This window comes from Stegodyphus dumicola, chromosome 5, assembly GCF_044657685.1.
Source record: "Stegodyphus dumicola isolate Sdum_Otavi_A_Nest chromosome 5, ASM4465768v1".
NCBI lineage: Eukaryota > Metazoa > Arthropoda > Arachnida > Araneae > Eresidae > Stegodyphus > Stegodyphus dumicola.
This window is the reverse complement of record NC_140772.1, coordinates 233,232,413-233,245,483: the sequence shown is the minus strand read 5'-3', so window position 1 is coordinate 233,245,483 and position 13,071 is coordinate 233,232,413. Positions and strand designations below refer to the sequence as shown.

General features: G+C 32.7%; 1 protein-coding gene across 4 annotated transcripts in view; it reads right to left on the bottom strand.

Moving 5' to 3' along the window:
* Positions 1-13,071, bottom strand: part of LOC118191572 (cyclin-dependent kinase 14-like) — a 221,362-nt gene that overhangs the window by 86,961 nt on the left and 121,330 nt on the right. For all 4 annotated transcript variants that reach the window (XM_085817778.1, XM_085817777.1, XM_085817775.1 and 1 more), the window contains exon 4: positions 204-414. In XM_085817778.1, the coding sequence (XP_085673904.1) occupies positions 204-402 (199 nt within the window). In that variant the 5' untranslated portion in view covers positions 403-414. The remainder of the gene's footprint in view (positions 1-203; positions 415-13,071) is intronic.

Below are 13,071 nucleotides of genomic sequence, written 5' to 3'. Positions count from 1 at the left end.
AAATAGCCTTTTTGTATTTGGTGCACTTACATACGAGAAGACGAAGGTGCGTTTACTTTTATGCCGAATTTAAAATCCGCGGGAAGACTTTTCATGGTATGTATGAGTTTTGTTGATATTGAATCCGATTGCAGAATGTGACAGTTTCTCGCTTTGTGCAGAAATTTGTATAGAAAGTATTTTGTTTCGAAAATCTAACTTACCAGACTTCCCGAACTTTTTGAGGTACTTGTCGAGATGGCTGTGACTAGAACTCGTTCGGGGCAGAGGTCGAATGAAGGAGGCCGAGGGTGGCAGGACATTTCCATTTGGCTCCAAAAGGGATCGGATATTATCGACTGGCTCTACGCAAGCTGAAGATAGGACATCTGAGTGACTTGTAGTCACCCCATTCACTATCATCGCTTCCAAGTTCTGAAATGACAAAATAAAAATTATACAGCAACAGTTTTACATTATGTAAGTTTTTTTAACTTAAAAGTTAGTCAAATCTATTTAAATTATATTTTATCCATAAACTTAGACCATTACTAACTTTATAGATTAAATATAATGTAAATTAAGGTCTTCGTTAACAGCTGTCTATAATAATAGTTATAGTTCGATCGCCTTATCCGCGGCCATGAGCACAAACACGCATGCGCCATTCATTCTCAAAATAGGGTGGAACGATGGGGACTTTCTTTCCCTCTAGCATAGCTCTTTCCGGAGAAGATAAGACCTTTCATGTCACAGCAAGTAATACCGCCCCTTTTGGACGAGTCTATGTGCTTTGGCAGAATGCCAACCAGGGTTGCGCTTCAGACGGTCGAACTATAGCACTTTTATTCGCTGTAATTCTTCCACTGAAAACAGTTTCTCTAACAGCACAGTTGTTTACAATGATTTAATAATTACAGACACAATTGAGAATATGCCAGTGCTTACAATAGAAACACACTTTGAGAATTCGAAGTATAATCGAAAGTACATGCAATGTAAAAATTAAAGCATTCAGATAGAATGCACAATGTTTTTTCTTAATATAAATCAAGATTTTCACTTAGAAAGCTAAAGACCTTACTTTGTATTTCCGTTCCCTTTTCATTTCAATTTTCTGCCAGAACGCAAATTTAAATGACGTATATGCAAAATATCAGTAAGTTAAGAAATAGTATTTAAGTAGCAGATTTGAAGAGTTAGAAGTAGAAGAGTTAAGTGTTTATCATATCTAGCGATGGTCCCTGCTAGACGGGACTTTTCTGAAAAACGAGATTCTGGTAGTAAGCGGGAGGATTCCTAGAAAAAAGATCACTGCTGGAAGCGAAGTCTCGTCTGGCTACGGAAACGATGGCTACGGGGAATTTTTTTTAAACATTTTTTTCCCCTTACATCGGACGAATGGATGTTAATACTTTAAGATGTTTTTATTAGAAGTATTAAAGACATAATACAGTTATATACCAGCATGAATTTGTTTAAATTAAATATAATATTTGGAAAACTAGTAGAAAAAAATTTTAATTTAATTGATTGCTTGTTCGGAGTATAAGTTAATAAGGATAATGGAACTAATGATGCAAAGGAAATAATGTCTTTCTTAAAGTAGGATTAACTTATTTACATTCTAATAAGCTTTCTAATAATTTGTATTTATGTACATGCATTAACCAAATGAAATATTATTTATCATCATTATTAATTTACGATAAGGCAAAGTTTTGCCTTACGAATTCTTTATAACACGGAAATGTTGAAAGATTATCATAGATGTGTAGATCGCACATGGTCTTTCAGCTGTAGTAGTAAGATTTCCAGAACTGTTTGTGACGTTTGTTATCATAAATTATTTTTGATTTTGTGCTAGTTTATAGGCATTTGTATTCAGTTCAAAGATTCTAATGGTATACAGGGTAATGTTAGGCTTTATATTTATTAATGCAGTTTATACGAAGGAAGCATCTTCAACGTTTTCAGCTTTCATAACAAAACTGGAATCTTGAACTATTTCTTCTATTTCAGGGAAATCAAAAGAGAAAGTTATTATAAACTGGTAAGTAATACTACAATAAAATGATCAATAAGCTCAAGACAGAAGATTTAGATAGGAAAATAATATACATTATCTAGGGCAGAGTTTTTCTGAATCAGTCACTAATAAAGGTAGAACAAATTTACATTTTTCTTTAAAAATTTCTTGATTAAAAATTTTTAATTTATCAGAACATGTATAAAAGCACTTTGTAAAAAATTCAAAACATAATAGAAATCCGTTTATACGAACTGATTTCGGAAAAGCAGTTTCAGATAACCATGGTAAATGCGGTAATCAAAGTAGAAATAATTGATACAACATTTATATTCGAAAGTATTATTTTGACCCATAAATAATGCGGTTTTTAAAATTGCAGGAAAATTCACAAGGGAATGGAATAACCTGCTTGCACAAATTTGGCATAAATTTACATTTACATAACATGTTTATAATTTATTTACACTATTCTCATCCGTTAGAGGTTAGCAGTTATTTCCAAATATACAATTATAGTGTTAAATAAACATGTTCTACAATGATAGTGACAAATAAGCATTTTTTTACGATGTCAATTAAATACTTAGTAACAGGAATCTTCATCCTGAAAAATCTGTAGAGTTTGATGAGATCTACAGATTCGTCCTGAAAATCTCGGAAAAACGTTCTATAGCTACTGTTGAAAAACTACCAGAGAATGAAGGAAATTATATATTAGATTAAAAAAGAACAATTTGATCTTAATTTTGAAAAATAGATCTGTAAGAAAACGCTTTATTTATGGGATGACCAAATATGTACTAAAGCACAATATTATACATCTATATTACAATATTTACTATTGTTAATTCTTAAATAATGAGTAATCTTATTTAGTGCTATGAATTAAACGCTTTAATTAGGACACTGTTAGGTTCGGCTAGTTTTCATAAAAAATATGAATGACACTTTTTAGTATAGAGGATTTTCGGAAAAATAATGCTATATTGGCATGAAACTAACTACAAAATTCCTTAGTTTTTATTTTAACTTAAATCATACAAAGAAAGTAACGCAGTTCTGTTATTCTAAAGAACTGATGTGTTTCGTTTTGTTTTAGAATTGCTACTTTTAGTTAACGCGTAAGCCATAAGGAGTATGAATAAATATTTTGAAAGCAATAAAATTCACAAAAGTTGTAGTTTATGTATGTAAGCAAGAAATAAAAAAAAAATCGTTCATAACATCGTTATACACTGGTGTGCAAAAAATTAAGGACGAAGTCGAAAAATTAGCATTCAGCTGAACGAAGAGGCAGAGCGGACAGAAAGACCAATCAGGAGATTAAGTAAGGTGATGTACGGTAGCACATGCGCATATATGCAGGTAGACGTAATGGGGGAGTGTCTGAGTAGTATAAAGCATGTTGTCGGTGTAAGATCAGTATTTCTGGCAAAGAGATTGCACGCCGTATAGCAGTTAAAATCACACCGAGTTGCTGCCTCAGCGAGAAATGGCGAATAATCAATCTGTTAGACGACATCTGGATGCTTTCACCCGAGGTCGAATCATTGGGAAGTTGGAGGAAGGCCGCAGTGTGACAAGTGTGGCTGCAGAGTTCGGAATTGCTCACAGCATCGTTTCACGACTTTGGAGACAATTTCAAACTACAGGAACAGCCATCTGGGGGTTTAGTAGTGGTCGTCCACGAAGAACCACACCCGCAGATGACCGGTATATTGCCTTACAGGCCAGAAGAAACAGGCGGCAGACAGCGGGAGAAATCGCTAGACACGCGACACAGGCGACTGGACGAGCGATATCGCGTTTTACCGTGGCCAGAAGACTGCACGGTGGTGGTCTGTTTGCACGACGCCCTGTACGGTGTGTACCTCTAACGCCTGCCCATCGGAGAAGGCGTTCTCTGTGGTGCCGGGAACACCGGAATTGGAGAGACAATGAATGGGGACGAGTACTCTTTACAGGTGAGAGCAGATTAAGTCTGAGTAGCGATTCTCATCGCATACTCATCTGGAGAGAGCGGGGAAGACGCAATCATCCCTCGAACATCATTGAAAGGGACCGGTATGGAGGTGGCGGTGTTCTCGTTTGGGGAGGCATCATGCTTGGTAGTCGTACAGACCTTCACATCTTCGACACAGGTTCAGTCAACGGGACCCGTTATTGTAACGAGATTCTTCTTCCCTATGTGCGTCTTTTTAGAGGCGCTATGGGTCCGCAGTTCATTTTCATGGACGACAATGCACCATGTCATCGCACAGTAGCTGCCCAACAGCTCTTAGAGAGTGAGGATATTGAACGTATGGATTGGCCGGCACGATCTCCGGATCTCAATCCCATCGAGCATGTATGGGATTTTCTAGGCAGACGCTTGGCAGCTCGTACCTTACCACCAGTAACGATTCCGAAGCTTCGATTGGCGCTGCAAGACGAGTGGGCAGCAATGCCTCAACAAATCATTGACACCCTCATTCTCAGCATGGGCTGACGCTGTGAAACCTGCCTAGCAGTCAGGGGAGATCATATCCCCTATTAAAGACCGGATGTTTCTTGCTGGACACCCATCACAGGGATGTTTCGGCCTTCAGTCGCATTGCGCTCCATGCTACTTTTTCAATAAAGCTTCTTTATATCCCTCTGATTTCTCTTTTAGTAAGTGTTGCTTACATTACTCATGTCCTTACGTATTGGGGATCTTGCGGTATTAAATGTGTTGATTTGGAAAGCTTTTGTACAAAGTTATATTGAAAAAACCATCTCGTCCTTAATTTTTGCTCACCAGTGTACTAATCTCTCTATATAGTAATAAAAGAAAGAGTTTTTTGTCTTTTATTCGTGATGCGGGTAAGCTAATAGACTCAGAGCTACGAAATTTGGTATATAGGTGCATCTAGACAAGAGCTAGTGCACCTCGAAGTGAGTTTTTCAAAATACAAATCAGTTTTTTAAAATTTACCTTTTCGATTTTATCGCATCATTTTGAATAGTTTCATTCCTTTAGAAATGCGGTTTTGGCAACAGTTTTTTATTCAATTGTATACTGGTCTGTTGACTGTCGAAAATCAGCACTGTTGTCACTTGGGAAAATGAGGGCGATAATTCTGTGTATTTAAATTTAATGTTTCTCTTGGATACTGGACGTTTGTTGAGAGAAGGCTTCGGGAAGGTGGTTAATTTATTTATTAGGATAATTAATATTTGTATTAAGGGATATTGCTTATTTCATTGTAATTTTGTTATGTGTAATACATTTTTTAAAAAATTTGTAAGTTTTTTTGCAGAGTAAAAGTCTGTGTAGTTTTTAAATTTAACATTTGGTGTTCCCTTCAGGTATTTTTCCGGTACATTTAAAAGCCAGATGGAGGCTGGCAGCGTAGCTACTAGTTTAAAATATTAAAATATCTAACTTACTGCAACTAACCATAAATTTGAAATTTCCGGTACATTATCCTGAAATATGATCAACATAGTGATTGGTCACTTACAAATTTAGAGAAAGGACAGGAAAATTTCATTTGGAGATGTACCAGTACTACAAAATGGTTTTATGATTTACTAGAATCTGCGATCTTCTATTTTTCTTGGTTAACCACTTTTGGGCAACCACTTCTAGTACAAGTTGTAATTAATATAATCCACAACAGAACGTAATGTTTGAAGTCTAATCTTTACCTCTATTTATTTCACATTTACGTATTTTCACATACAGTGTACGAATGATGCTAGTTTCATCAGAAAATATGTAAAAATTGATCTAACGTATCAGAAACGCGATTGGTTGCTAAATTTATTGATTCCATGTGACGTTCTCCTTCAACGTTTTGTTTAAGCGAAGCTTGCTTAATCATGATTTTGCTGTGCTAATGATGTGCGATTGAAACATATTTGCCTTTTTAGAACTAAAAATAGTTAAACCTCATCTTAAATTGTTAAGCATGGTTTTATTCTCCTAATGATGTGCCATTAAAGGACAGTTGCCTTTTTAAAACTAAAAATATGTAAAGGTCATCTTAAACCAGCCAGATTTTATTTATTTAAGAATGTAATAAATTTTAGTATAATCTCTGTAGGGCTTTACTGAAGTGCTTATTCACAAAAGAAGCGTAAGTGCTTCCTTCGAATGAGATTCCTAATATAGTAGATATATTACATTCACGTTTTTGTGGTTTAAATACTGCTCAGTAACACACAACGAAGCAATTAAGTTACCAGAACCACTAAAATGAGATTAACGTTTCGATAAATAGGCTGATGGAAGATACGTATAGCTGGAATCCTGTTCATTTCCATACTGATATGGATAGAATATACCAGAATAAACACATATATCAGAAAATTAAATAAAATTCTATTCAGCAACAGGTAATCAAATCTTTTTTCAACAGATAATTATATCTTGAGCTTGTAATTAATGAAATCTATTAATGAATCTATTAATAAAATTTCTTTCGCATGTGAAAACGTCTACCAGCGCCGAACAGTAAAATCGCTGAACACTGGTTGTTCTGTCCGAGTCTCGAATCCCACAAACGAGCTGGCTGCACGGGCACTTTCATGGTTTTCCTCATGTATAACGTGTATACGAGCCAGTTTTCCTTAGAAAGTCTCCTCCACGAAGGCATACCTTCCTTTACGCAGATTGCCCTCGAGTGCTTTGCAGTAATCAAACAAACGAAACTCCCATATAATAAATGTAAAAATTAAACTTTTTTATGCAATATTTAATGTTCACATTTTCTAGCAACATTCCATCAAAAATTCTAGTTTTCATATAAGACATTCTATATCTCTGAAAATTTAGATTTATAATGGAATATATCGGGTTTTTATTTTAAACTAATTTCCCGGATAATTAAGTTTTTCGTTTAGACTCTTAATCTGCATACTATATCAAAAAAAGTGCAAAAATTTAATCCTTTTACATGTTTTGTATTATTTATTCATGCTATTTATGTTCTAGCGTTATTTAATTAAGATTACTTATTATGTTGCTTTCTAATGCTGGCTTTATTATACAGAAATATCTCGCAAGATTTGGTGCAAAATGCAAACGAATACAATTTTTGACAATAACATAACATTCATTTCTCAAGCCATTCTGTAAATAAATTATTTACTGGCTAGGAATTAATTAGTTAATTCCTAGCCAGTAAATAATTATTATTTAAAAAAATTACGACTGCCGCATGAAATCTTTTCTGGTTGATTAATGTATTTTTCGATACATCTCAGTTTTGAAACAAATTACTCCTAAAATTATTCAAAAATTAACTTTGACTGGCATTGGGTTTATAGAAATCTTGTCAATTTAGAGCTAGTAAAAGACTGTCATCAAGTAGGAGGTTTTACTTCTTCAATGAGTAAAAACATTTTCTGCTTCTTGGAGTAGACCAGGTAAGAAAATCATAAAAAAGCACCAAAAATTCAGTTTTCTTGAACTTCTACACACATATGGGATATCATTCTTACAAATGTTAAGTTATTCTGCATGTGTCCTGAACTTGCATTACATGATTATTAATGATGCATTTATGTATATTCATATTTTCCTATTTTTATGATGAAATTAGTTATTTTGAATACATGCATGTTACATTTGGGCTAGAAAAATATTATCAACAAATAGAAAATTAAAGTTTGAATTTAGTTTTCACAAATGAAATTATGAATAAGTTAAATTATGCCACTGTGCTCCGAACCGGCCATAGATGATTATAAATGACATATTTATGCATCGCAATTTTATGTTGAAATCGATACTGGATGATAAAATTGTGCCAGAAAATAGCACCATCAAAATAGCAAACCAAATCTTTGCATTTAGTTTTCACGCTAATCCAAGTTCCAAAATTAAAGTTTCGGTTTAGTTCAACTACTTATCATCTTCATGAATAACTAATTTGTACGATGTTAAGATATTACTGCAGTAGCCACTTTTTGCATAAGTTTCAAACACTGCATTTATCTTTAACGCTTCTAAATGTATCCATTATTTCTACAATATTTAAGACCCTGGTTTTAAGGATCGGCACAACAGAAATAATATAAAACAGCTCAGCCTTTGCCTTACAGACCATAAAACGAAGATTCTCTTCTAACAAAAATAACACAGAACCCTGCTTGTGACATAAAAGAAGCACAACTGTGGATAGACTCTCCTTTTCTGACTCTGGATCTAGTTCTATATCCTCTTGGAGAATTCCAAGACCATCTCCATATTTATAAACACGTGTTCCGGGGATTAGGCCCGTGTCCCGCGGGTGGGAGGCCGCAGATAGGGGGATGGGACGTGAGGGGGAGGACATCCATTCATCACGCTTGATCCCTCCGTCATCCCCTTTTTCTCGCCCTCTCCGGCAGAGAGGGAATTAATTCTTCTTTTCCGCTCCCGAGTCTACCATTGACTCAAAAGGGATCTTCCAAACAGGATTGGCTCCCCTTGATATCGTTGGCAAGGCTAACGGCAATTTCAAAATATGCACACTCTGCTCCTGCGCAGAGCCGAGGCAAGCTAGACAGTGTATGCGGAAATATTTTAAACAGAGCCTAAACATTGTCACCCTAGCACGCAGCACATAAGCAAAATTCTTAAAATTGCCAACAATGGCAGGTATACACACCACAAAGCTGATACGCATGCGCAAAGTTAAAAACATTTTGTTTACGTACTATAATCAGAATTTATTTCTAAAACCAAAATCGATGAAACGCTAGAACGCTATCCGGAAAATGGTTGAAAATAAATAAATAAAACGGCAACAGCAATATTATTAAAATGAAATAAAATATAAGGGAATAGATAAAAATAACAATGAATTAAATTAACGATAAATATTTAAATAATAAATTAAAATTTGAATCATGAAAATAAATTGAAATAAGTGAAAAGTGAGTACATTGATAGTAACAAAATATGATATGAAACTATAAAAAAAGTAGATACGAAGACTATTATTGTTCTTCCCGATCACATAAAATTGCTTTTTTCTATGGCTTCTAACCAATTAAAATTTACTTGACTCCATAATATCACATTTCCTGAGAGGATCGTATCTTAACGGAATTTTTTAAGTGCTTAAGGATTCCCTCTTAATGGGTGTATACATTTTATACATCCAACAGCTAGTACTAATATCATTTTTACTAACTATTAAAATAAAGATTGCATGAATAGTAGAGTTTACTGCTAATTTCCTACTTTGTTTTAGAATGAAGTGTGGCATATCATCTCATTTGAGGCTTTAACTGGAATTACAAACACAAAAACTGAGAAATAACTATACCAGGATGCTGAAGTTAAGCATTTACTTATAATAAAAAAGCTTTAGGCAAATAAATTTGAAAAAAGTATCATAATTTTCACAAAACAAGTAAATTAATTAAATGTTGCCAGTAATTTCAATATTAAATAGGAAATAAAGGTACATAAATACAATCTAATACGAAAAACGTTTAGTTTGAGGACAGAACAGAAAATGTATTGCATGCAAACAGTGCTTTATATGCCAAACAAATATTAAATACAGCAAATGAAACGGAAAATACGAATAACGGGTCAAAACATAAAATATATGAAGTATGTATGAGGATTACTTAGAACAAATACTGAGACTAAAAACACTGGAAAACAAGCTTGTTTACCGTTGCCAAATGTAGGAAAATTCATAGTGTTTTAGATGATACTTATGAATCTGATAGTAGGTAAAATACGTTTGTTCATTTCTAAGCGGAAATTAAAAACAGGTTGTTAAGAGAAATTAGAAAGTTCAACGAAAAATTATATGTAAACCAATTTAAAGTCTCAAACTTCAAAAAAACTCCTCTCTTGAAAGAACAAACCGAGACGATTCTGATTTCCATGAAACTCCTATTTAGAATAAATGACGGTAATTTGATTGTTTTGTCCATTTTATGAGAAGGAATAATAGCTTTCTTGCTATAGTAAGGGTTGCTGCTTTTAAGCTGATTTCTTAACGATGACTAAAAATTTAACTTGAACTACTAACTAATTGGAGGAAATAATTGGCATATTAAGTCTTAGTGCTCTGTTTGCAGATGATGCTTTGTGAGAAATTAAAAACAGGAATTTCCATTTAGAAACGAACAGAGGTATTTTACTTCCTATCAGATTCATAAGCATCATCTAAAACATTATGAATTTTCCTGCGGTAAACAAGCCTGTCTTCCAGTGTTTTTAGTCTGGGTATTTGTTCTAAATTGATTGTTTTGTGGAATACTCAAATGGGAATTAAAAAAACAAATGATACCCTTTCAGTTTAAGATAATGCTATCATTAAGATGTTAAAATGAAGATTAAATTCGATAATTAATGCCAGCTTTCTTAAGATAAAAGTTAATCAATTTAATAAGAATTTTATTATCAATTAAAAGTTTGGTGAGCAAAATAACTTCATCTCGTAAGAAAGCTATCTCCATATAAATGTTTTTGATTCTAGATTAGAAAAAATTACTCTTCAGAAAAATGTAACTATATGTTAGCATAAGGTAAAGAAAACAGAACTATAGATATATAATTGAGGAGTGTTCAACACTTATAAATCATCCACGGTTAATGTTTTAAATACTAACGCCTTGATAAGTTCTATTTGAAGCATTAAACAGGAGGGGATAAACGGTTTTATTTGTTTCTTACATTACTGTATTTTTTCAAATTTTAAATCTTCTTCTGGAAAAAAATTACTCTCTTTTTAAGACTTCATTATCAACTTACATGAGACAATATTAATATCCTAAACAATTTTTTCTTGGATAGAATAATCGTTTTAAAAAAAATCAAATCTACTTCCCAGGTCAAAAATCTGGAAATAGTTCAAGACTAAAAATCTGGCAAAAATACGAGCAAAAATAAAATCAGAATTTGAAAAAATTAAAATTTTTTTCCAAAAGTAGAATAATGATAATAAATTGAAATGAGTGCGGCGTTCGTCAGGAATATAGGCTCACGTTTGTTTTGTTGATTTGCGCAAGGTTAAAATATTTGGAAGTTAATATTCTGATCTTTTCGAAAACAATCACAAATCTATTACTTAAAGCTTTGGATGTGTTAATAATAAATCGACAGTCTTAAAAGTAAATTTCAAAAACCAAAAATATTTTTAAAAATAAAAAAAATTGTATTAGAAGATGCAAACTTTATTCGAAGTGGTGACGAAACTCTTAGCGAAATAAACAAGCAAAAAATTTGAAAAAGATAGTAGATGTTCTAAATTTTGATGACAATATGAAAGCACAAAATTCGATGTTTTCTCATGTTATTGACATCATAAGAAGATTAAAAAAAAATTGGATTTTTTTTTTCTCTCAACATAATGTCAATTAGTTACATTTGCGAAAATTAAATTTTTCTGATAAATTTAAACCAGAAATATTTGTAGCTATCATCAGAGAAGCTTTTTACAAGCTAAACGTATTATAAAAATCTAAAATGATGTCGTAAACTGCTAAAACGATTAAAAAGCGCTATGTAGAAAATAATTCTAACTTAAAATTAAAACATTCAATTGTAATTAATAACTTCATATTTCTGTAACTTGCTATAGCACTCTTAATAATATGAATAACAATAAGCATAAATTCTTCATAGAGAAGTAGGTTGTTGGTTATATCTGCACTTACTTCTTTATGAAGAATGAAGTAATGATGAAACAAACGATGCCTGTGTTCAGTAAGGGAAGGAAAGCGTTCGCGGAAGAATTTCTAGGGGAAACTGGCTCATATTCACATTACCGGTGGGCAAAATCATGGAAAACACCCATGCAACCGGGTTTTGACCCCAGCTCGAGTTACCATTATTACCAACTCGGCCATACTAGTGAGATTTTTAGCGAGGTAGAAAAAACAGAATTTGTTTTAATAGCTAAGCAAGTAAAATAAATCGATGTAACATAATAAAATCGATGTAACAGAATTATCAGAATATAACAGATTGTCTAATCGATGTAAAAGAATAATTTGCTGGTAATTACGCAAGTATATATTTTTATAGATGACATCGATCAAATATAATCTGAGAATGAAAAACCCGATTTAATCATTAATAATGGTAAATCAACAACACGGTGAAAGTTTAATACAGGATAAAAAAACAGACATATATTTAAAGATTTTTAAATCCTGAAAAATCATTCAAGGTTACTTAATCAAAATCGATCATAAAAACTATTCTTCATAATCTCTGTTTGTGTTTTTAACTCGTGTTACTTAAAATCAATATTCAGGTAAATAGTTTCATCCGAATACAATACAGTTTTTGAAAATTTTATTTTATAAAATACTAATACACTAATAACACAGAGCATTTTTACTTGTCAAGAGCATGAGTTTTACCCTTTACTAAATTTATTTGTTGTTTCAAATGGTCGGGGTCTTGCAGAAATGCATTTGTCGGGAAATGGCCAATACTCATCGTTTAACTATCTTGTCACCGAGAGCGTTGCCTAAAGTGAGTCACAAGGAAAGTACACTCAAATTTTCATTTTGATTTCGACATAAACATTCATTTTTAGAATTTTGAAGAGGGTTTAAAAACTACTCAGACATATATATATCTCGTATCAAGTACAACAGAGCTTAAAAATCAAAATGATCAAGAATATAAATACTGAACTTTATATCTTTAATTTTTAATTAATTAATACTTTCCTACATCTTATAATTTTTAATCTCTATATATGTGCAAAACAATCACTACGTATGAAATTAAAAAATCTATCAGATGGAAGCTAGAAGTCGAAATCAAAGGAATGAATATAAATGTTCCAGAAACAGATACATAAAATGTCTGGTTTTGAGTTTCTTATTACATTTGCAGACCAAAAAAAGTGTCCATCTTTTATTGAAATTTGAAACCAAAAATTTTGTTGATATTACGAAATAGAGTTTGTTTGCATGTTATAAATGATCTCTGGGAATGTTAAAGATATCAAAATTTTCACTTGATAACGATGGACAAAATACTTTACAAAGAAATCTTTGGATTCTTCGTTGGAAGCCTTCATTGAATACAGATAAATATTTATTACGATTCCTTCACTATTGCT